This window comes from Syngnathus leptorhynchus, chromosome 4, assembly GCF_054491065.1.
Source record: "Syngnathus leptorhynchus isolate UIUO chromosome 4, UIUO_Slep, whole genome shotgun sequence".
Lineage (NCBI taxonomy): Eukaryota > Metazoa > Chordata > Actinopteri > Syngnathiformes > Syngnathidae > Syngnathus > Syngnathus leptorhynchus.
Window position 1 is genome coordinate 9,240,572 of NC_141198.1, and position 25,401 is coordinate 9,265,972.

The 25,401-nt window shown below is 42.9% G+C and overlaps 1 protein-coding gene across 3 annotated transcripts; it reads right to left on the bottom strand.

Annotated features, from left to right (window-relative positions):
- Positions 1-1,632: 1,632 nt before the first annotated feature.
- Positions 1,633-24,762, bottom strand: igsf9b (immunoglobulin superfamily, member 9b). Of its 3 annotated transcripts, XM_085910552.1 has the most exons (24): positions 24,676-24,735; positions 24,578-24,604; positions 24,321-24,408; positions 20,175-20,270; positions 18,447-18,653; positions 11,312-11,458; positions 10,512-10,663; positions 10,230-10,347; positions 9,834-9,975; positions 9,586-9,731; positions 9,356-9,498; positions 9,135-9,275; positions 8,933-9,049; positions 8,699-8,849; positions 8,462-8,573; positions 8,196-8,371; positions 7,877-8,115; positions 7,650-7,734; positions 7,397-7,567; positions 7,273-7,309; positions 3,849-7,103; positions 3,528-3,700; positions 3,150-3,361; positions 1,633-2,981 (listed from the first exon to the last, which is right to left on the bottom strand). In XM_085910552.1, the coding sequence occupies exons 4-23, from the start codon at positions 20,233-20,235 to the stop codon at positions 3,162-3,164; spliced, it is 5,973 nt and encodes a 1,990-aa protein (XP_085766678.1). In that variant the 5' UTR covers positions 20,236-20,270; positions 24,321-24,408; positions 24,578-24,604; positions 24,676-24,735; the 3' UTR covers positions 1,633-2,981; positions 3,150-3,161. The 3 variants fall into 3 exon arrangements, with proteins under 3 accessions (XP_085766678.1, XP_085766677.1, XP_085766679.1); XM_085910551.1 differs by having other exon boundaries at positions 24,321-24,604; positions 24,676-24,762; XM_085910553.1 differs by lacking the exon at positions 3,150-3,361 and having other exon boundaries at positions 24,321-24,748.
- Between the last annotated feature and the right edge of the window lie 639 nt (positions 24,763-25,401).

Sequence of the window (25,401 nt, forward strand, 5' to 3'; positions counted from 1 at the left end):
ATAAATAAAATTCAAGGACGGCTCATAACTACGGAACAGCAAACCAAAACTAAGTGCATTTTTTTTCAGAGAAATTAACTAAAAATTGTAAAATTAAGATACTATGTAAAAAAAAAAAAAGTAATATATTTAGTTTGACGTCCCCGACTCACTGAGATATTTCTGTGTTGGCCAGTCTAGACGACCAATTCATTAGGGAAAAATCATTGTCAAAGCTTCACGGAAAGTGAAAAGTGCCACACCCGCCCTCACCCCCACTTTCTGATTGGCTATTTGATATGTGACGTCACTCAGACACTCCATTAGGTACACCGCCATTTTCAGGTGTTCCTAACAACAGGCCAATTCATTAGGGAAAAATCATGGTAAAAATTTAAATGAAAGTGAAAAGTGCCACACCCAAACAACCCCCCACTTTCTGATTGGCTATTTGATCTGTGACGTCACTCGGACACTCCATTAGGTACACCGCCATTTTCAGGTGTTCCTAATAACAAGCCAATTTATTAGGGAAAAATCATGGTCAAAATTTAAATGAAAGTGAAAAGTGCCACACCCAAACAACCCCCCACTTTCTGATTGGCTGGTTGATCTGTGACGTCACACGGACACAGGTGTACCTAATCACTTCATTAGGGAAAAAGTTTAAGTGAAAGTGAAAAGTGCCACACCCAAACAACCCCCCACTTTCTGATTGGCTATTTGATCTGTGACGTCACTCGGACACTCCATTAGGTACACCGCCATTTTCAGGTGTTCCTAATAACAAGCCAATTTATTAGGGAAAAATCATGGTCAAAATTTAAATGAAAGTGAAAAGTGCCACACCCAAACAACCCCCCACTTTCTGATTGGCTGGTTGATCTGTGACGTCACACGGACACAGGTGTACCTAATCACTTCATTAGGGAAAAAGTTTAAGTGAAAGTGAAAAGTGCCACACCCAAACAACCCCCCACTTTCTGATTGGCTATTTGATCTGTGACGTCACTCGGACACTCCATTAGGTACACCGCCATTTTCAGGTGTTCCTAATAACAGGCCAATTTATTAGGGAAAAATCATGGTAAAAATTTAAATGAAAGTGAAAAGTGCCACACCCAAACAACCCCCCACTTTCTGATTGGCTGGTTGATCTGTGACGTCACACGGACACAAGTGTACCTAATCACTTCATTAGGGAAAAAGTTTAAGTGAAAGTGAAAAGTGCCACACCCAAACAACCCCCCACTTTCTGATTGGCTATTTGATCTGTGACGTCACTCGCAAAAGTATTTAAATAAATAAAAGCCAGCAGAAATATGCAACATTTTATAAGGGGATATGTTGTCTCTCAGTCTAAGCGTCACTGCTCAGCACATGTAACTGTATTAACTTCATCTTAATTCAAACCCATCACGGCTGGAAATCACTGCACTTTGCTTCAGACTTTGATTAGAAAATGAAATAATCTCAAGATCTTGTGATTATGTGACTGCCTCACAGTCGGGAGGTTCTGGTTTCAAAAATCAGTTGAGGCCTTCCCGTGGTGTTTAGTTCTCTGCAGATAATTCAGCTTCCTCACACATTCCAAAATCATACATGTACTCTGAATTGAAGACTCATAATTATGACAAACTTTGTTTTCCCGAATAAAGCGATTTATTCAATACAAACATATAAAAACAACAAAACAATATATAAAAATGTTCAGTTTGTACAAAACCTCAAAAATCATCACTGCAGATGTAGCTTCTTATTTGGGGTTAATTTAGTAGAAACAGTTTGCAAAGTACATTACAATGTCACAGGTTGTCATTTGAACAAGCCACGGACATTTCTCAGTTTGAAAAACATGGGCAAAGACTATATAAAAGACTGAATCATTCACAGTGCTGTCTTCACATCGTTGAACTGTAAACATGTTTGCATAATAAAACTCACTTCACAAAACATGAGCACAAAGCTCAAAGCAGAAAAAGGCAATATAACATTTCCTGAAATACTAATTCTGTTAAATTTTTACATCAATGCAAGTAAATATTTATACATCTCAACAGATAAACATGCTGAAAGATAAAAAATTATTTGAAGGAAATAGGAGAAGCAGAAGCAAATGAAAAAAACAAATCTTCACTGACAAGTATAATTAACATCACAAACTGCCCTGAGGTACTTGTACTAAAAGATAAGAAGATTAATTATATTAGATTTGATGAATGTCAGTAGTAGGGAAAAGGACAGAAAACATTTCAATTTTGTAACAAAATAATTGTCATAAGCTTTATTTATATAAAAAAAAATCTTAACCTGAAATAATGACTTCACATAGTGTTGTGAGCTGGTTGGTGATCATGGCTGCCACACACTGCGAGATGCGGAGAAAGTCCTCTCGCAGTCATGCAGTGTGCAATCAAAATGCTTTCATACAGGCGAAAAATCCATTTCCGTCTTTTAAGCAAGCATACATACAGCCACTTGCCGCCTAGTCGTACGAATACACTATACAACAAATATTAAACAAATATTGTTTAACAACAATACTTAACCATATTTATAATTTCATATGTTCTCGTGGATGAAATAGCAAAGCGTGTGGTGAAAATATACTAAGCGGGCAGTGTTGGTACCACGAGAGAGAAAGGGACAATTTATCCTTAGTCTTCATTTTTATTCTTGTCCACGTTCACTTTCTGTCGGGTCTTACTCGCCTTCTTAAAGCGGTTTGCTTCTAGTTTTGTTTCAGAGGTGTGTCTGTGTCTGATTGTCAACAAAAACACAACACAGTTGCAGAAAACCAAATAATTCCTTCTCAACAGGAACAAAAAGGAAACAATGCCATTTGATGACAAATGTGAACAAACCAAATTACGGTACAATCTTGGATTCTTTCAGTTTGCTTGAGCAGACCATTGAAGCTTTTATCAAAGAGCCGTTCCACATATCAAGCAAGACTGTTCACGAAGCTGTTGTCTGCTACTTGCTTTCTTTTTCAGCAGCACCTGTGGAAACAAAAAACATCGCGGCATTGAAGTATACCTCTGAAGAAAATGAAAAGTTGACTGAACATTAGCACATAAACATAAAAAGGTGTGAGTGATAGGCAAGAGGCAGGCAGCCGAGCAATGAAGGGAAATCGAGGAAGAGAGGGCAGCCGGAGAGTGACGGACCGAGTTCTGCTTCTAGAGCAGTGCTGAGTTGGCGTCAGAGTCCGAATCATGTCCAGGGGCGAGGTAGAGCTCGTGGGGACAGATGGACTCCTGAGCCTGCCTGTACTCTCGGTACTCCTGCCGGAGAGCGTTGAAACGCGCCTCGCTAAGGGATTGGCGATACTGGCTGCAAGGTGTGTCGGAAACAGTTGGGCAGGCTGGGGGAGACGTGCCTGAGGGAGGGCATGGGGGACAGGGAATGCATGGATGGATGTCATGGGAAAAAGCTCACAATCATCACAACACTTAGGGAGCAAGCACATGCAGCACCATCACGTTCGACGTCAGCCGCAGTGCGACATGCAACAACAAGATCAAACGTCAAGAAAGAGACATCACCTTTGTGTCTTTGGTCCTGGAGGCCAGCAGGTTGATCGCACACAAGCCTCCCTCTGCTTGTCTGGAAATTTGCTTGTGACTGATCAAACCTCAAGGCCTCCAGGACTTCAGAGTCCACACATGCGTCAGCAGAATCCCACTCATAACTTTCATCTACTGACGTGTTCCTTCTACTGGAATACACAAAAGCAAAAAGTCAGGATGATACACAGGAAGTGAGACAAAAAAATAAAAAAGCGTTATTTTGGCAACAACACTCAATCCCTCCACCATGAGAAAAGTCCTCTTTGTTGTCTATTTCCCGGCGAGGTAATGTTTCACCTTTTCAATCTCCTCTCAGGTGGATCCAGCTCAGCTCTGTGCCGCTCACTCTCCTCGGTGGTTTCGGGGGAGCTGAGCAGTGTGGGAGTGATGGACATTGACTGGCGGAAGAGACCGGCGCTGCCCCTCCCACTGCTCTGACTGGCATAACTGGCCCTTCCTCCTTCTCTGACCTCTCGGGGCTCTGTCTCGCCCGCCCGCCTCATTGTTCTGTCTACGAGTCGGTAACTGTCAGCCTCCCTTTGAGGGAAGGGCATGCAGTAGGGGGAGGGCCAGCTGATGCCTCTGGGCAGGTAGGACCTTGGGGGGCCCATTCTGGGGTCCATCTGACTCATGCTCTCTGGTCTAGGTACTGGCCAGGGGTGGTGAGTGGGAACTGGGACGCTGGCTGGCATGGGGAAGTACTTGTACTGAGCAGTTCTCAGCCTATCTGGATAAGACGGGGACCATCTTGAAGAATCAGGAAAAACTGTCGCTTGCCGCCGTGGATCGCAGTGCTCCGACATTGGGGGGATTGGGCTTTCTCTGGGCGGGTACATGTTAGGAGTAAAGTAGGAGGGACTTGATCTTGGCGTACATCGGGGCCTCTCCAAGCTCCCCATGGCGGGACGCCTGAGAGGGATGTACTCTCTCCACGAAGGACCTGGCCTGAGAAAGGAAGATGGAGTGCGACCTAAACTGTAAGACTTGACTCTGACATCTGGATTTGGTAATTCATCCCAGTAACATTTCTCAGAGATGTATGGCCGTGGGGTCTCAACGTGCTCCCACCTCGGGGAGCCAAAACTGATAGACTTCTTAAGGAAAGGTCGGGGGGGTCCCATACCGGAGAGTGTTCTACAAGGGCCCATGCTCAAGGATTTCTTCAAAAATGGCATCGGGGCTTGACTTATTCGTAGTGCAATGTTATTGGTCCTATTGCCCGGAGAACCTTGTCTCGGGGGTTGCTCGGGTAAAGACTCAGTACTGTCCACAAAGCTCGGAGAATGTTTTGACACGATGTCCACCATGCCTTTTGCGGCACTGAGCAAAGTGTGAGCTGGTCTGGAACCCAGTCTTGACTCAGTGGGCTTGGTCTCAGCTCGAATCTGTGTTTTTTCATTGTATAGTTGTTTGCTAGTTTTTTCTGGAGCAGGTGACCGTGGTCTTATGTCATCTGGAAACCTTACCCGAGGTAGATGCTCCCTTGCTTCCACCTGAGCCCTAGAGCTTCGTTTTTCTGGCAAAAGTGATTGTTCAAAGCAACCCTTCATTTTATTTGAATCCATTTCCTGGACATGAACCTCCCAGTTTTTAGGGACAACATCAGGCTTAGCCACTGTGGGTTGTACAGATTTCTGGTCCAAACATTGTCCAGCAGTATTTGTAACTTCAGCCTGTTCCACAGGTTCATCTACACTCATCTCAATGAAACCCGGGAGGCTCAGATATTCCAGAATTGCACTCGTCTGCAGTGACGACATTTTAGGAGGGGATGCAGCTGGCTTGGTCTTGAATGACCCCGACATGCCCGGGACAGAAAATTGGGATCGATCGCTTTCAACTTCTTCTACCAGAGTCAACGTAGACATCGGGCTGGGACTATCAGAGAACAAACATTTTTCACTCCTTCTGGAGCGTGCTCGGACACCTTCTGGTTCTGATCCCAAACTGTGACGGACATTGCAGCCTTTGTGTTTATTGCCTTTGCCATTTGCTTTAACCTGATGCTCATAGGCTGAGGTAGGGCTACTTGAGGGACCGGGATCTCTTGCGGCTCCATATGATGATGAAACAGTAAAAGCTGGACTAGCAGACCGCTTACTGTAGACTAAAGGACTCAGAGAGGTTGGATTCCAATTCCGAGTGCCGTAAGCATATGAATTCCTGGAGCGGGAAGTGGCACCGCTGACACTAGTTTCCTGGAGGCCTTCTGTCATGGACTTACTACTCAGATCTAAATCTCTGTGAGGGCTCAGCGACTTGGCTCTGGGCGAGGTGGCTAAACATCGAACTGTGGCGTTTTCAAAGGTCACCTCTGTGGAAGGCACGGGAAGGGAAGTGTTCTGAGTCACCGGAGAATGAAGGGACTCTGTAGGTTCTGCACAGGAATGAGAATGTTGTAGCTGCTGTAATACTGTCGATGGGGTCTCCCGGTGGCTCTTTACCGGAACGAGGTTCGTTACGGCGGTAACAGGGCTAATGTCCCACTCAATGTGAGATGTAGGAACTCGGTCCGTAGGACTACTCGTGCTCCCAAAGTAACACGCCCTTCGATAGTCTGCGACCCGACTCGTGTGTCCTGAGGGCTTGTGTTTTTGACGAAGCGTAACATCTTGCAGTTTCCAGACAGGTTCTTCATCCGACTGGGATACGCTACATTTCGGGCTCTCTTTCCCATCATCTTGGTTTTTGTGATTGCTGGTGTAGCGTTGGAGCTCACGCTCCATTTCCTCCCTCTCCTTGGCCAGTTGGATGCACTTTTGGATGTTATCGCTCTCCAGTTCACTGTCAAGTTGTGTGATGAGTGTGCTATCATCGCTAAGGTGACTGGCCATTTGTCGATAGCCTGAGGTCTGTGGACTGTCTGGCTCGCTATCCAAAATATAGGTTCTTCTTGACAAAATGGGGAAAAGGTCTTCCGTACGAGCTGGCTTGCGATGCCTTTTCATTGACTCACTTGTTTTTTTCTCACTGTTGTCTGAATAGAAACTTGCTCTTTCCAGGAGGTTCTCGGAGCCATGTTCATCATCAGAGTAAAAACAGCCATGACGGGAGAAGTTCCGAGCAATGGCCCGTACTCTTCCAGGGGAGGAGGGAGACCTACTAATCTCCAGGACATCCACAGTATGTGGCGAACCCTTGTCGGAACTCAGGATACTTGATTTTGGGGAGTCTCGAAACGATGTCCGGTTGCTTCCTGAGCCACTTGCGCCGCCATTGCTTTGCAAGATATCCTTGAGATTTTTCTTATTGGTGGGACTGGAACTCTCTATCAGAGGCTGGATTATGAAACGTCCATCTGGGCCTCTGTGAATTGACTCCAAAGATGTTGGGGAAGGAGCCTGGGACCCCAGGTGGCTCTCAAAGAGTGTGTAATGCGGTGGTGGAGATGAGTTGGCCAAAAGTTGCTTGCGCTGGTCTTGGTATTCTCCTCGACTGCCTTTATCGAACGAGGAGCGATCATAATGTGAGGAGGAAGTGGGGAAGAAGGGAATGGGTGGACACAGTTTCAGCTTCAAGACACTGTCTGGGCTGCGGGGAGGAGAGCGAGTCCTGAGAGGGGAAAAAAGAAAGAATAATCATGAAAATGACAGAAATGTCAAACTTAAATCAAATGAGTAAACCATGAACTACGTGAAACATTACGATGCATCGGCAGTTTTCTTTTCCATCGCCACCATAATATTTTATCACTAAACATTAAGTGAGTTGGGACACTTACTCAGAAGATGGACTCTTCTGGAAAGCCGATGGGACATCTACGAGAAGGACAAGACGATTAAAAAAAAAAATGCTTTCCACTAAACAAAATCAACATATATTTTTGTGTATTGCTCATGTTTTACCTTGTTGTCTCTTCCGGCGCCGCTGCTCTCTCCAGTTTCTCATATAGCAAGCTGTGACTAATGACAGCACGATGGCCATGAAAAGGAAGCACACCCCTGCGACCACGCCTGCAAGGAGGGGTGCAGGGACAAGCTCCAAGAAACTAGGGCTGAGGGGGTACATCTCCATCCCTGTCGTCCAATCAGACAAACAATCAGATTTTGGAATACAGACATATTTTTAAATACGCAAGTTCCAGTGTTTGTAAATGACCTGCAGTAGATATGCTGACAAAATCACTTGGTTCACTGCGCACTTGATTACTGCGGGACATCAGCCTCAGATCATAACTGGAGTCCTGAGCAATAGGAAGATTTGATTAACTTAACATGAAGTGAAAACAATTCGTGAATGAATGAAAGATTGACACATGAGGATCCGAATCATCTGACACACAACGTTGCTTGATTCCCAGTAAAAAAATAAGAATTTCTCCTTACGCGAAGAAGTCCTTGTACGAGAACTTCACTCTCATTGGCACTGATGTCGCCGCTAAGGATGACCCACTGGCCCTGATTTCGACGAGCCTGCAGCACATAACTTGTCAGGGGAGAGGATGGAATCTCAGGAGGTGACCACTGGAGGAGAACGCCTTGTCGTGTCCGGTTAGCAGACAAGAGGATGGGCGGTTCGAGTGTTAGTAGAGTGGTGATGATAGTTGGGGCTTCTGTTGGCACAACTAGGTGGAGAAAGCAGATTTAGGGCCATGCCAATACAAACGTGGCTCGAAATGTCAAAGCACCAAAAATATTCACAAACCTTGAGTTCTTCCAGTAACAATTTCACTGAAAGGTCCAGAACCGAGTTTATTTTGAGGTAGGACACTGAACTGATAAGTTGTCGCAGCCAGAAGGTTGGTGACCAACAAGTAGTTTTTGGATGTGGGCACCGGTAAAGATGCCCATTCATGTTTACCTCTGGATGCTTGCTTGACCCTGATTTTTTTTTTTTTTTTTTTTTTAAAGAAAACAAATCTTAGCGTTTGCTTTAGCATGTTAAACGGTGACACTGTATATGTTATTTACCAAACAGTGAACTTCTGGGTGTATCCACCATCAAACCCAGGCACCCAGGATACATTAGCTTGGTTTATCTCTGTGCTCACAGATACTGAAGACGCACCATGAGGACTGGTACCTGAGCAAAACACAGAACTGGTTTTAACAGGTGCAACATATGAGAAAAGACACACAAATTCCTGCAGATTGATCAAGCTTTACTTCTGTCCCAAATATTGCTACTTTTGACATGGACCCTCTTACCCAACACCATCACCACAGTGCCTGCGCTGACAGTTGCTACACGATTGGAAGCCAAGCATTCCCAGCCCCCATGGTGGTCTTTACTGAGAGGCTGCAGCAGGAGGGAACCGTTAGCCAACACAAAGTACTGAGAACGAGGAATAGGGCCAATCTGCAAGGGAAGACACGTCCGTTCAAAAAAAAACAAACACTTGCGGAAATCATCAGTGTGTTAATAGGCAAAGGAAACGCCACCTTGCTCCACGTTATGTTTGGCGCAGGATGTCCGTCGGCTTCACAAGGGATGATCAACTCTCTGCCCACCTCCTGAAGATACTCAGGCCGAGGAGGCACTTGGAATGCGGGTGGATCCTGGAACATAGAGATATAGCCTTTGTCACACGAGCGAGGTAAAGGATCTGTGAAAAAAAAAGACAGTGGGGGCAGCCTGGCGTACCTGCACAATGACCTTGGTGGGCTCAGACTGACCCATGGTGCCGTAGCTGTTATACGCAGTGCAGCTGTACATGCCCACAGCATTGTCGTTTGCCGTTGCTATGAAAACCGAGCCCTCGGAGTTCACCATCCAGCCTGGGAACTGAAGATGGAAAATAATATTTCTCTGCTTCGGAATTGAGATGCGTAGTGCAGAGAGTAGTGCAACATCCCACAACTTACATTGTCAAGATTTAAATTGTTCCCATCTTTGGTCCAGTTGACATACAGCACCGGGGGGTCCGCTTGGACAGGACACACAATGACCCCCTCCATGCCAGATGGCAAGTAGGTTTCCCGAGGCATTCGAACAACTCGAGCTGGGTCTGCCGTGGAGTAGATGATTTGTAACAAAACCAGTCGATTTATAGTGCTACACGAGGGTTTGCTTTTCAAACGGAAAATAATCTTACGTTTCACTTTAAGATGTGCCGAGGCTGACGGTGGAGTTAGTATCCCATTTGTTGGGACACAGGTGTAGTTTCCAGCATCTTCTGGAATTAGATTAGGGATTAAAAGGGTTCCGTCCACCAAAATCTTCACTCTGGATTTTAAAGATCTAAAACAAAAACAAAAACACATTTAGTTGTCAGCATTTAAACTCAATCTTTGCAGTACTTAAAAAAAAAAAAAATCAGATGTAATTATAAATGAGACTCACTCAATATGGTAAACATTCTGTCCTTGTCTCATCCACTCATATGTGAGGTTGGAAGGGTAAGCGTCAGCCTGGCACTGCAGAACTGCATCCTGGGACATATTAAGAGTGGTGTCCTCTGGCGAAATGATGATGATTGGAGGACCTGCATTGGCAAAGTCAAAGAAAACAATAATTATCACGAGTGGACCCTGAACCGATTGAGGTCCATCATTGCTGTAGTAATGAGAGATGGACAGAAGATGGCACTATGGTTGAATTGATTTGATGTATCCATTTCGTTTGAGTTGCACTACTGTACTTTCAAATGCTAACATCCTTGTTTTGCTTGCTCGCACATCCCTGCACGTGATTAACGGGTGGGAACAATTTTGTTTTCATTTTCATTCCAACACTAACCTTTGACCTGCAACTGCATCGCATGCGTCAGGTTGCCTTCTGAATTAGAAACATGACATTTGTAGACTCCTGAAGTGTTTCTTGTGGCTGAGGTCAAAGACAAGGTCCCGTTGAGCACCTGAGGGAAAAAATTATACAAATATAAAACGTAGGGAGCAAAATTGGCAGTCGCGAGTGTCGTTGAGTAGTAAACTGCTGCACTGGAATCAAAAGGTTTCAACTGTGACAGAGCTCTTGAGTTTGAATTTAAATGTATGAATACAAATTAGTCATCTTCCTCACCTTGATCTTTTCATGTTTCTCGATTGGGCTCTCATCTTTGTGCCACACAACAGTTGGGCGAGGGTTGCCATGAGCTCCACAGCTGAGCGTCAGAGAGTCTCCGAGCAAAACCTCCACAAAAGTTGGTGGTGTCTTGACAAACACCGGCGGAGCTGAAACAAACACAGCACAGATGAAACAGCTAAATATATATCGTTTTTTGTTCCATACATCGTTAGGGTTCTCTCATTCCATAGTGTAGCTTGGGTTGAAATCTGGTTTGGTAGGAAAAACATGAACAACAAAAATGATCTTGATTACCTATTGTGACATTTTGATCCTTGCACTCACTTGACTCATCCAAGCTAAAAAATAAATACAAGCTTCATTCCATTTTCGGATTACATCACCAATTCTTTTGAGCTATGTATTCAAATGAAATACAATATGTGCACTGATGCACCACTATTGTGTACATGAATGAATTGTGTCCTGTGGTCATTAGCAACCTAAGCCTTCATTGAGTGAAGTACAATAAAATGATATCTGCTTTTCATATTCAATAACTTCCTCTTTGGGCATAATTGTGGCACTGATAAGTGACATGCATTTTCATCAAATGTTTTCTTGCTACTGGGAAGATACGTGCAAAGGCAAGTTGCGCTCTTCACACACAGACTGTCATGTGGCATAACTGTGAGTTTGGTGTGCCAGTGCCTTTTTAGCCACATGCCGCCTCAGATGTCAACAATCAAAGTGCCAGTGATGAGCCAGCATTAAACCAGCAGCTCTTGTTTGTCCCAGGCCCTGCAGTGCTGCACCTGTGATGGAGAGGAAGGTCCACGTGCCGTTTTGGAAGTCGTCCGTTTTGCTGTCCAGTAGCAGGATGCGGCACTCGAACCAACCCTCATCCTCGAGGGTTAGCCGTTCCACCAGCAGGGAGGCGCCGCGGGTCAGGGAGACCCGCCCTGAGGGAGGAGGGGTGAGGGACAGAGAGAGATGAGGGGGGTCAGTGCAATCTGGCAGCCAGACCGCCGCAGTCAGCACATGTGAGAGAAGAGCTTACAGTGTCGATGACACAGGGATCACCACACAATGGCCTTAGCCGGTCATAAACGTTATGTTCGCAAATAAAACAGCTGCGCCGCTGATATTTGTGAGAAATGATTCACGGCATCGGGAGGGTGATGAATGCAAGCCATGACTATAAGATTGAAATAATATGACATCACAACATCTTCAAAAGGTGGTCACAGATGCACCCATGCATGGCTACACACTTTCACACATATTTCATCTCTCACTATTTTAACTCCCAGAATCCACTCTACCCCTTTTGCGTACTTTTTCTATACCTCCCTTTTAGGCTTTGAAACTTGATCTGTCGGTTGCCTGGTGACCGCTACCCAAAGTTACCTCCCCCCCCCCCTCACCACCACCACACACGCACTTTCTTTTATTCTGTCTCTCAATGAACTCTTTTTTACCCCCTTCAATCTCAGCCTTTTTAACGACAGGAGGGTGTGCGTGCGCAAGGAGGGGGAAACGCACACGTTCATACCAGGTCGTGGCTTAAAGCTGTTTGAAAGTAAACAGAGTCAATCTTGGGACCTTCCCAGCATCTTGTCATTCTTGTTTTCGCGGAGGGGAAAAAAAACGTTTGTCTTATGTAGGCTAACAATCAAATCAATGTAGTCCTTACTTATTCTTTCTTGCAAGATACTCATACATTCTTTTATTGAATCTATTGGCACAGCACCTCGCATTATATTACACAGCAGCAACACCACATTCAGACAGTGAATGCAGGAGGAAATATTGACAAAAAGCCCAACAACCTTGAAGCATAAAGGAACATAATAGCCACGCTATTGACTTCCCTTTACAAAACATAGTCTGGAACCGAGCCTGAAAGCTATGAAATTCATTTAACTTTAGACACAGCCTCCAGACAGGGTGAAACACACATGCTGTGAGTATAGACAAGCAACAATGGCTTATAATTAACCCCACATTCCTGACTGGGGCTGTTGCTGTGCTTAATAGTCACGTTTAATTATTGACTTGACCCCTGTCAAGCTTTGGATGGCCAATACTCTCCTCTGAGATGCTCCAACAAACAAAATGCCTTGAAGCTCAGGTCAGCATTGACCAAACAAGTGGGAGGGAGAAAAAGGTGAGGTGATAACTTCAGCTATGTTCTCTTTTAACTGTTCATTTCCCCATTCCACTTAGTAGATATGGAGTTAAAAGTGTTTTGCTCTCTGAGAGAAAAAAAACGTTTTCACATAAATCACAAAAACAAAAGATAACTAATCCTCTCATGGCTAACGGCATTGAAAAAAACAGTGTGCTGATCTCAAGGCTTTAGCGTCACGTGGTAACGTGTTGATTTTCAAAATGTGGTGCCCGCGCAGGTTCACCACTGAGGGACTGCAGCTCCTCTATTGGACGTTTAACCCTTTCCCTCTGCCTCGCTCTTGTCCATCACTACAAAGGGACGACGGCCCCCGCCCCACTACTCCGCATTCTCGCCTGTTACCATAGCGACGAAACCAAGCAAAATCCGGACAGTAGGTTTAGATTTGAATTCACTTGCTGTAGAAACATGGCTGTGTGGTAAGGGGAGTGTGGATGGAGCGCGTGGATGGGGGAGAAAACTCGTTTAGATTTGAAACTGAAAGTGCTGCACAAGAGGAGTGAGAAAAAGAATCCATTTTCTATTCAGCCTAGAGACAAACAAAAGGCTGACTCTGAGTGATAAATGTTGCTCACTACACACACTCACACACACATTTCAAGGCCTAGTCTCCGAACTTGAACTCAAACTGGCAATTGGCAGGTGCTCTGCTTTAAGGCTGCATTACTTACGGGTGATGCCCACGCATAAGGAAATATTACAAGCGCAAAAAAAAGGATCTATCGTACAAATAGAACAATAAGGAATTGAGTACTGAGAGGTTATGGAGAGGTTACTCCAATTGTGAGCATCAATAATCCACTGACAACCAATAAGAGCTGGATTCTTCTGACCTCTATGCTCCGTAACTCCCCCACAGACACATTCATCACTCCCTCTGCTTCAAGGGACAAACATCATTAGACTATGCTGGACGACAGAAAGAAAGGCTGCGTCTCCCCCGAGCGTTCCTTCATCCTCTCGCTCTCAATTGTTTTTCTCTGGTAGCTATCGCATGATAGGTCCAGTCTTCCTTAAAACAAAGCCTTGCTCCAACAAGTCAGTCCATCCAAGTGGAGATAATGGAAATGCCTGTTCATTGATGCTGTATGAATGAGCATCTCCCACAAAGCTAAACAGGGACTCAAACTCTCACTTTCCAGGTGGGATGAATGAATTCCTCAGTTCTTCCTGTTTTATTCATGAATTTAGAATTTGCATTAGATGCACGTTCCACTGTTGGGTGAAACAAAAGCATAATTCTTTGATTGTTCCACCTCATTCAAAGATGTAAACTTGTCTCAGCCGTTACCGTCCAAACTTGTTGACTTCTTTGAGATAATTACACGAGATACATTCAACTCACAGAGGAAGAAAGATGATTCTGTTTGGAATAGCATCAGCACTGCTTTTCTTTGCCCATCCGAATGTGCGTAAGCGAGCGGGGCAGAGGTGCATTGTGGGATATGTTTTGATTTGAATACAATCATAAGTCTGGGACCTGGCCCCATGCTTCTGACAGCTCCCCCCTCACGTCCCCCCAAATTTCCCTCTTCAATCCTCCTGTCCCCCTAATCAGTTTAAGCCTCTTATGAATAGCTCTTTGTCGTGATATAGATTACAGTTAACTCTGGCCCTCTCACTCTGTCCAGCTCCGTTAACCCCTGCACCATTAAGCACACTCGCCTCACGTGCCAGGCTTGGCCACAGGAATTGGCACTCTGACATGAGGGCAGTATATTTATTACCCTTAAATTATAACTTCCCTAAACTCATCATCTGGAATGTGATCAGTGACCAACCAAAGGCATGGAGTAACTTGGCTGCTGCTCCAAGCCAAAGAACAGAACATCATGTTGGAATAATTATAATAGGAAAAACAAGTTGCTGTTGGATAAAAGAGGAACAATTTCACTTTGTCTACTGATGTTGTTTTGATTGAAATTCTTGCAGAGCTTCAGTTGTTTCAACAAAGTATTTAGCAGTATTATTTACTGCACGTTCATCTAAATTCACCTCACAGGACTTGGATTAGTGGTTTCTAACACAGATGAATTTATAAAGCTACACTACTTAGCTGAAGGAAAAAAAAAAATCACAACTATATCACAGTTAAAAGAAAGTGGGTGGTCTTTAATTACACTTTGATCACTTGATCACCGCCAAATAACCCCTACTTTACTTTTTTTATTATTCATACGTGACTACATAAATACACTGCCTTCCATAGTAAATTCCAGAGTTGGTAATTGTTTCTAATCATCTTCCACTTACTGGGTAAAGCACAACATGGGAAAAATGTCAATTTTAGATGAATGGGTATTTTATGTACAAATCAGTCTTCACCCTCTGGAGCAGCTTCTTATTAAACTGGAGATGATCTTGCAAGCATAGTCGCAGTTTGGCATTCACAAATTTACCTAGTAGCTGATTTCTTATGCAACGTAGCTGCCGTTATTTGCTGAAAAACTCAAATGTTTGGTGTTTCTGAGCTCAGGCCAATGCAAAAAAGGTATTTGTTCCATTTTTGGGGCATCTCCATGCTAAAGAAACATGTTGACGTGAGCTCAAAAGCTTCATTTCGAAAAAAGTTGCCCTTTGTTTCAATGTTGTGGTATCTTGCTAGCAAGGGATTATGTTGAAGTGCGTTGCGGAGTTTCATTTACACAGAAGTAGTGTTTTTTGGCCACATTGTTATTACTTGCAGATTTCCAGTAGTGAGGGGAAACTGCAATGAAGCGACAGAGCAATTCCACAAACAGTGAAAATTTGCAATTAATTGATCCCACTGCCCCCCTCAAGAGAGGTTTGTAATTGCCTATAAATGTCACATTATGGCGGCAAAGCACTTAAAAGAGAGAGGACTATAAAAGTGCACACCCAGTTTGGATTGATTGAGCTAGAACACTACAGACAAAGAATAATAAGTGAAGCATCAACAATAGCATCAAGCATGTACTCGGTCTTGAGTCTATGTTACATATATGACTACATTCAGCAAGTAAATGATTCAACACACAAACCACCATCAATTGGAATCCAACATCAATTGGAATCCCAATTGATCAATTGTGTTACTAACCTAAGTAACATACTAGGCGTAAACTGAAGTGACATTGCACTTAGGCAAAAAAAAAAGGTGCATGACGAGTTTATAAAAACTACCGGTAGAAATCATTAAACTACGGGAGCAACATTTAATCGATAAATCGACGAGACAATGAGTATCAAAATAATGGTAACTATTTTGATAATCGATTCATTGTGTAGAGATCTTGTTTAAGTTGAAATTGTCTAAATCCTTGAAATTTCAGCCTCTTAACAGTAAATATTCTCGGATTTCTGTAGTGTGTCTCACCTTCTTCTACGAGTTGAGCATCAACATGCATGTAAATGTCAGGTCACTGACGGAATATTGAAAAAGTATGAATATTTTCTATGTCGTGTCATTGGCAGGTGACCAGTCTGCCCAAAGTCAGCTGGGAGAAGGTCCAGCTTTAGCAACCTTCCAGGAATAAGCAGTATAGAAAATGAAAGGGTGGAACTGCTGCCATATTTAAAAACAACCTTTTAGTGTGCCCAACCAACAGCACATGCCCATTAGCAACTCAAAGTAATTAGCTTCAAGATGCCTCGGTCCATTTTTGATGGATTACAACCACAATCTATTTCAGAACATTGCGGCACTGGAATCCAAAACTCACCAGTTTGAAGAGAACTGGGAAATGAATGCAATATGTCCAAATGACATTGCATTACCATATTTGTGCATGGACTCGTGTGTGTGTGTGTGTGTGTGTGTGTCTGTGTGTACATGTGCATGTAGTGTGCGTGTGAGAATATTTGTGTGTGAGTGTGAATGTGCATGCGTGCAAAAATGCCGGAACCTCTCCCTTGCTCGAAGGATCCACTGCGAGTATAATGAAGGCCTACAGAGACTTGGGGGGGTTTACCCATTGTTGCCGTAGCCTGGGGTTGAACTCTCCTGCTCACCGTCTCTGATGATTTTCCTCAGCACACGGGAGCTATTTGATCTCGCCCTGCAACAGTAAACCTCCCTGACACCAACGGACCCCCGCTTCTTTTTTTTCTTTTTTTTCCCCAACAAATCCGGCTCAAACAGACTATAATAGCATGTAAGTACAGAGTTGATCTGGCTGTTTCCTCTGTTATGTGTTCAGTGATGTTCAGCCCTGCAGGGCATGCTGGGTGTGAAACAAGAGAGGGCTGAAGGACACCAATACCTTTCGGATTCACTTGAAGCAGACAAGACTGGTGTCTTAAAAAGAGCAAAGGAAGGTAGCCATTCTCAAGTCTCCTCAAATACCTGATGACTTACATGAAATGTACTTTTTTAATATAGAATAAAAAAATATATTTCATAGACTAAAATACTTAGACATTGCTTGCTTCTTAATTTTACTTTAAGACAGACGGGCGAGACTAAAACAAAGCAACAGACATAAAGACCTTTGAGATGCTTGTATATCATGATTCACCTGCAATGAGTTTACCAAAGGTGGATCCCAAACTTTTTATGTCGTCTAGTCTGGCGCCGTCGCATTAACTGCTACTTGTATGAATCCACCTCTAAACGGCAGGGGAATCCTCACTTTACGATTATATTTATGGAGTTTAGACTTCACTCACATCCTGGTTGAAGTTTCTGATGTCAGACAAGCAAGGACAACATTCTGGAAACTGCCATCAAGGCAACAGTGATCATAAAACCCCCAACACTGTAATTTGAGGGAAAGATACATTAGAGGGGCAACGCTGACACGCTTCATATGCTGCCATCTGCCTCCAGCGGGAGGGGAGGCATAAGGATCTAATGCAGACGGGGGTAAAGCTCAAAGCAGATAACACACACACACACACACACACACACGGAATGGCTATGCCAAAATACGGGAATATCCCAAACAGTGCCCAAGAATGTTATTTAGTCTGTGTAGGACTGGAAAAATACCAGATGACTGCCCAGAAACAATAGCACAGTTAACGGCCCAACACGCATACACATGTAGCCCAATTGCTCAGTGGAAGCATCCTGTTTGGAGCTTCACACAATCAATGTGGCGTTCATAAATTCCACCAAGGTGCGTGTTACAATCCCGTGAGGGCTGCTACTCTTGTTGCCAGATGTTTGCGGTACACATGTAGGTGAGCATCCCAGCATATTTCCATGACACATTTGGGACAGGATGGGATTTGGCCTGTCCTAATGGTCCCTTTAGGTTTTTGTAAAGCAAGGGGAGGTAGTGATACCCCTCTTTGTCTTTTGTTCAGGGTTAGACAATGACGGGATTATAGCGCTCCAGCAAGAAAAACTCCCATTATTCGACATGCTTCATCCTTCCTTCTCCACTGGCAATCTCTTACTGGGTCACCCCTCTGCATACTAATAAAAAAAAACACTGTCATCGGGACCACCGAGCCCCCACCTGCACTTAATCCCACTATGCGCATAGCTTTTTGTACCCTCCCCCTTGCTCTTTGCAAAACTGCCCCACCCCCTAGCTACCTCCATTTGAACGGAGGAGGCATTCTCGCCTCTTTTTCCCACTGCTTCTGCTCTTATGGCAGACAGGAAAGTCTAAACACCTGAAGTCATTCTAAATATGCTTGATTGAGTGTAAAATAAAACTCAAGACGACTCATGTAAGGTCTCATGGCTAATGTCCAAAGTTTGAAAGTTCCCTGTCAGGGATGACATTTACTAGTATGAAAGTAAAACTGAAAAAGGGGAAAGAAAAGCTGAAGGAGTCTCTTACCCTTGTAGTTGGGATGAAGTCGAGGAGCATATACTCCAAATTTGATGAGGATGGGAACGCTGTAACCGAGCCGCACCCACTCCACCACATGTAAGGGGAAGATGTTTGGGCTGGTGGCGTCGTCAGATTTTGAAGCGAGACTACAGCCCAGCTCGGCAGAGCCCCCCTCTCTGCCACGAACAACTGATGACAAACCTTGAGACACACCTGCAGACAACAATATATGACCAATGGCTGCATTTTGGGGCTGATGAGGAAAAACAACACACATACAATGTCTATAAGTTTGGAATCATATGTCGTTTTCAAAATAGCGAGTGCACTCATCTTAAAACTATGCAATGTTATCATCATTCATTTATTGGGTCAATATGTCATTAAACGACGCATCTAGCTAGTGTTTGAGAATTATTTTTTATTTGACTAATGAATGAGCTATGTAGCAATTATATATATTAAAAACAAAACTGGCTATATAGTGATTAGGGGGAAGGAAATGAATGAATGATTCCAAAGACATTGAAAGAGAGCAATAGCTGCCAGACCTTGGTATGAAGCGCTTGCTATTAAAAACGCGTTTTGGATTCAGAGAGCAAAAGGAGAGGTCAAAAAAAATAAAGCTCAAAGCTACATTTTGAAGTGGAACTGGGGGGAGGCATGTAGCGAGGGCATGTCAAATGTGCCATTTGGTGACAAGATCTTATGGTGGCAAAGCCTGCAAACACACCGCAATCCCATTAGTGACACCTGGAGTAGCTTCTCTCCTCTTCGTGTCGGAAAACTCCCTCGCTGCCATGTGCTCACGTGGGCGTGTGCTCTACTGGGTGCCAGTGTTTGCTCTACTGCTCATCTGGTCTGGTCATCACTTTAATCCCGCAGAAGGGCGGGGTTAAGGGGGCTGATACTCTGATCGAGGGCAGCGGGCCTCTCTGTGCTCTCTCCGGCTGACCTCCCACCACCCACTGGGGTACACACATGGTTAGAGGACCAGCACAATCAATCCCCCCCCCCCCCCCCCCGCCCTCACACACATGCACTAAAAGAAGCGTGCCTGGCGTTGAGAGCAGCATAAATCCCAGATTGATCTAATTCCACACCCAGAGATGTTATTTAAGTTGCATTTTGGCCCCAATTCTCTGTCATTTAAGTGAATTGCAATAACCCTTCTGCTTTGTAGAGGGAGCCGTGCCAGTGTGCTCATCATCTCGCTGCCTATACTGAGTGGGGATAGTTTAACAGCAACATGCGCCAACTGTTAAACGATGCTTTGACGTGGCAGGCAACTTGGCAACGCGGTGAAGCCAAGTGGACTGACAAATGCAAGAAAAAACAACAACACTTGAGCAAAGAGCCAGAGACGGCTCTGCTTTGTCATCTAATGCTCACATAAAAATGTATCATCTTCAATTATGAAAATATTCAGATGAAAATGTGCTTTTTTTTCTGATTTTCAAGTGTGCTTAAAAGAGACTTAATGGGTTTTATTTATAATGTAATACGCTTAGTTCTCGGCTTACAATTTAGTAGATTATTGTACGGTTTATTACTTGTAGGCTACATAGTGCAAACGGACATTTTGCAGTGGACAGTTCCAGCTGTTTGAATTATTGATCTGTTTGAATTATTGATCTGAGAAATCACGATCAAAAATAAACGAAGACTGCAAAATAATATATGTGCAACTATTTGCATCTTAAAGTGAAATCCATATTGTATTAGCATACTCACTTAGCAGAAAGATGGCAAGAGTGGTAGTGATCGCCTGAAGCCACCTTCTCTCCAGTCCCATGGCCGTTCGTCACGCTGTTTCACACATCTCCTGACCTAAAGCAGCAGAAATACTACAGTTATTCTCAAATCAAAAAAGTAGTCCTTCAATTAACATCTGGTCATAACTCTTATACTGGAACAAAAATTGTACGTCTGGAAAGGGGTTGGTTTTGGGAAAGTACATTTCCAGTCACTCCTACAATCTTTTCCAGTCAGACTTAACGATGCTTTTGATTAAATACAAAAATATTAAAAGTGCCCACGTTAAGATAGCAACGAGGAGGCACAATTTTTTTTTCATGCCAAAATGGACCTCACAAACTAGGATTGACTGAACAATCAAGAAAGAGGCGTTACTGTCTTTTGAGTAAAATAGGACATTTTCTTCTATGAAAGTTGTTCAGGTGCTAAATACTTCCGGCAATAAATATCAGTGTTGAATTTTAAAAATAAGCCTGAAATTGGATAGCTGACATGCCATTAACTGAAATGTGCGTACGATTCCTAAGTAGCAAAACTAAATAAATAAATAAATACAAAAAAATAAACAGCACTGTGCGCTGATTCATTGCAACAAAATGAAATGTTATTTGCCACTTGCTGGTGATTAGGAGAGCATCCAATATTAGGGTTAGAATAAAATATGTCATCTTATTTCCGTACCTTTTTTTTACAAGCAAAACAACATGCCGCCATAAGCAAATCTTTACTAAATCAAGCAGTCATTCAACTAAAAAGATTTGCAAAAGGAGGAAGACGACAACTATGCAACTTCTTGAGGCATTCAGGCAAGGGGATTTTGAAAGGACATCATCACCAAGGTGGTCTCAGACATCAGGCCTTTTGATCAAGCCGCTCTTGTTTTACTTCCTAATTCAAACTGGCAATTGCATTTATAGAACTCCTGGTCTACATAAACAGCTCAAAAGCCAATGTAAGTACCTTTGGAAGAACCAACATAATCCAAACAGCTAATGCACCTGCAGCACGTGCTAACTGCGAACCAATGTTTCAATGGATTTCACTGACACAAATTGCTTTGGATCTAGTCATGACTTAGCCTTCTGGATGGTACATTTGTGGCACCTCCAGCACCGTAATCCTACCCTAGTGCCCTTGGTGTTAACAGTCTAATGGAAGTAGAGATGAAATTGTGAGAACAATCAAGGACACAAAATTAAGTGACAAAATAAGTGTTTTTCGAGCATTTTATCAATGCGCTTTATTTCATAGACTTCAGGCAAAACCAGTTGTGCCAATGCAGATGCTTAAATTTCTCATGCTAAATTTAACCTTGATGTTATCTACGGTCCAATGCAGTGTTTTCCAACCTTTTTTGAGCCAAGGCACCTATTTGATTTGTAATTCAAAAATGATCATTTTCAAATAAATGAGGTGCAAATAAAAAAAAAAAAACTCCCATGGCAGCTCTAGTGTGGCGTGCCACCTTGGTTGGAAATCACTGCACCAGACTAGCATGAAAAATTAATGCATAACAACCTCGAATGGAGTACTGTATCCTATGACAGTGTTTTTTGTATGCAGTACATAACAGCTGGTGGACTTTGCCTCGCCATATGTATGCCCCTTTTAACAGTTGAGTAAACTCATTAACTGAATAATGCAAACGCTCATGATGGACGATGCAATGGATTACCACGATGGAGTTATCAGGACTGTCAAGTGTCTTTAAACATGTCTTGTAGCTCTAATAAGTGACATATTGCTTTGTCTGTGCAATTTGACATTGTGTGTGTGTTTGTGCGTGTGTGTGAGTGTGTGTTTGTGTCAGGCAGAACCATGATTGATGTTAGTGACAGTCACAGGCATGATAAGCAGTAGCAATACTCTGTTGTTAATCCATGTTAATCCTGACAAAGAAGGCAGTCTTAGTAAACCGGCCTGGCGGGGAAACTCAAGTGTCATTTCAGTAAACACTTTCACAGCTGCACAAAAGAAGAATGCCACACTGATGCAAACAAAGACAAAAATCACAGCAACCTCTCCGTGCTTTTATGACATACAGTCATTGTTGTGTGTTTGGAAATCAGTCACGGTGTACAAAAGAGTCAGACAACCATTCACATGGCCCATCACTGACTTGGATGTGAACCACTAAATCATCAATCACACAAGATTCAGCTTCATTTCATAATTGGTGACTTGATTTTCCGTGATATATTTGTCTGCATTAAATACTATACTGTATATATATATACATATATTATATTATATTATATTATATTATATTATATTATATTATATTATATTATATTATATTATATTATAAATATAATATATATAATATATAGTGTATATATTATATATACATACTATAGTTAACTGTGGAAAGCTTAAAAATAGCATTACACATACGGCTGTTTGAGTCCACTGACTAAGCAGTCATTCTTGATGCTTGTTTGTTATTTGACTGGAAAAAAAAAAAAAAAAATCACTCCAGCCTTAACTAGTTGGACCAGTTTATAAAACAATCAAACCCTGGGTTGTGTACCCTGGCACACCAACCCACTTTGGTAAGTGTATTGACTTTGTCTTGCACAAAGGGAAATGAATTTGGCAAGCTGTAGGCACATGAGTGGAGCCCCGGTCTCGTGAGCAAGAAAGCCTGCTGTTTATGGATTAACGTAGTGATTCCTGGATGACGCCACGGGGTCCATCAATACCGGCAAATGAGAAATGATTCAATGTTTTTAATATTACGTTCAGTGATGGAGCTTCGGATCACGCTATTGAGTTTTGTTGATATTACTGAAAGTCACAGAGTAGCGAATGCTACTAGTTGTAACTCCTTGTCCCACCTGCTCTCAAACCCCGGGGGTCAGCTCAGTCTCGTTAAGCTACTTTACAGACACGATCAGGAGGTGAATTGAGGGTTAAAAACTGCAACTACTAAAAGACATTTCTAATCTACAGACAAGTGTTTAGTTTTTACAATTTTTTAATGGGACACATCAATTTTCTTTAGCGATAATCATTAAGATCACAGAGTGCACCTTGGCTTGGTCGCCATCCCATCGCGAGTCGCATATCACCAATCATTCACAAATGTTGACAATTTAGAGTCCTCAATAAACATTACATGCATAGAGATGAGCCATGCAAGCATAGGAAGAACATGCAAATACCACATGGGTAAGCCAGAGTCAAGATTCAAACTCAAAACCTCAGAACTGTGAGGCAGTCATGTTATCATCACTTTCCCACCTTACTGCCCATTTAAAGATGGTTTCTTCTTTGGATTTTTTGTGTGTGCCTCTTTTCACTCTACTTTTTCAGCAGGTTGTATCACAAATAGCGAGAGAACCTCAAGGAAATCTATTGAATACTGCAGTCAGACAGCACCCCCCCATAAAATCCTGAGGTACAACACAAAGGATTACAGGCGTTCGGAATGATGTGAGCCTCTTTGTAGCACATTGCCCATTGACACGGGGAGGAAACTTGATTTGTGAGTGCTTTGTGTTTTCAATAAAAAGCCAAAGTGCACAGCTGCAGCAGGTAGGAGGTGACTATGGTCCATGTGAAAATAACAGCAAGCAACAAGCCCTTGTGCACCCCTGCAATCCATTGTGCAGCTCAGTGCTCCTTGCCACCACCCTGACAGACCTCCTGTAAATCATAACAGGCGTATCTTTTGTCTGAATCAGTCAACTGGAAAAGATGGCGCAATAAAACACAACACGCATTTGACTTGTGCTCACAGGTTGAATCCAAGCAACATGCGCTAAAAAGCGACACTGGTAGAATTACAAAATGAAACTATTTGACATTCCGAGTGGCTCGCATGTCAATTAACATAAACAATGGCTCTGTGAAACAATGCATTCATGTTCAATTTTAAGGAGGAAAAAAACATAAGTATTATTTGCATATTTATAATTACTGTAGAAATAAGTGTAATTTTAGTGGCATGAACGTGGCACATAATGAGAACAAGAGTGCTTCAGTTGCGATTGAATAAAAATAAAAAAAACATTGTGAAATATAAAATGAGGTCACGTATTCAGGTTGATTTTCTGTTTTTGGAAGTTTACCATAAAGTGAATGGTGCATTGGACGCTACATGCATATGAATGAGCTCACCTTGCTGCAGGCACTTTTGGAAGTTTAACATTTCACTCCATCGATGTTTAGACTCTTCTTGCAGATTGACTTCGGGTTGACTTGATCACTTTAATAAATAATGTCAAGGACCTTAAACCAGTTGAAAAAGTAATCACATTTTCCGCTCAAAAACATTAATCCCTCATGGTGATCAGATAGAAATACAAGAAGCAGCAAGTCCAGCCTCGCGCAGTTTAAAGTCGTTATAAACTTATCACGCGTCTTCTGCAGGATACTTCTTCATCCAAGGTGGCTGAAAGAAGCTAAAACAATGGGAGATAAAAACAAAAAAACCAAATACGTTTTGTGAGAAAAAAAAAATCACTCCGTGCACCTTCTCTTCCGACGGTCGCTTGATTCATTAGGGGGGAAAAATGCACCCAGCACGTTTTGGCCAAAACCCGTTGTTGATACTCAGTTTCTCCTCCCATTAGAAAGAGTCCCTCCCCTCTTTACTATTGTACATCGATAAAGGTTAAGTCCAACTAATTAAAAAAAACTTCCTGTAAAAGATTTCAAAATAAGCATATCCTGTGCTTTATAAAAGTAAATAAAAACGTTAAAAATAACCACAACGCACGATATGATCATAGCATACAAATTAATAATTTGTATATGACGTGAACGTGTGGAATAAGTCAGTTATGTTGTATATAAACTCTCCACAGAGACATATCAAACTTAAAATGCATTTTACGTTGGAGAGAAATGAAACCAATTCCGTTGACTAGCAACGAATCAACGTGAGCTTCATTCAGTGGCTATTTGGGCGCCTCACACAAAAGCGCTCTTTTGCAAGAAAGAGTCGTTCTCTTCTTAAGACGTAACAAAAGCCGAAGAGTTGTCAAAAGGCCAAGAAATGCTTGTTGCAGTTTTGTTTGCTGCTGAAAGTAAATACTGTGGTAAAACCTTATCATAAATTACTAGGTCAGTAGGCCAGTTCAGATTGAAGCAAATACTATTCAGCAGGATGGTAGCGCACCACCACGAGGGGGCAATATAATCCCGGGTAAATCTTTTACAATCGCCTAGTAATACCCGTTATGATAACCTGCTGCAA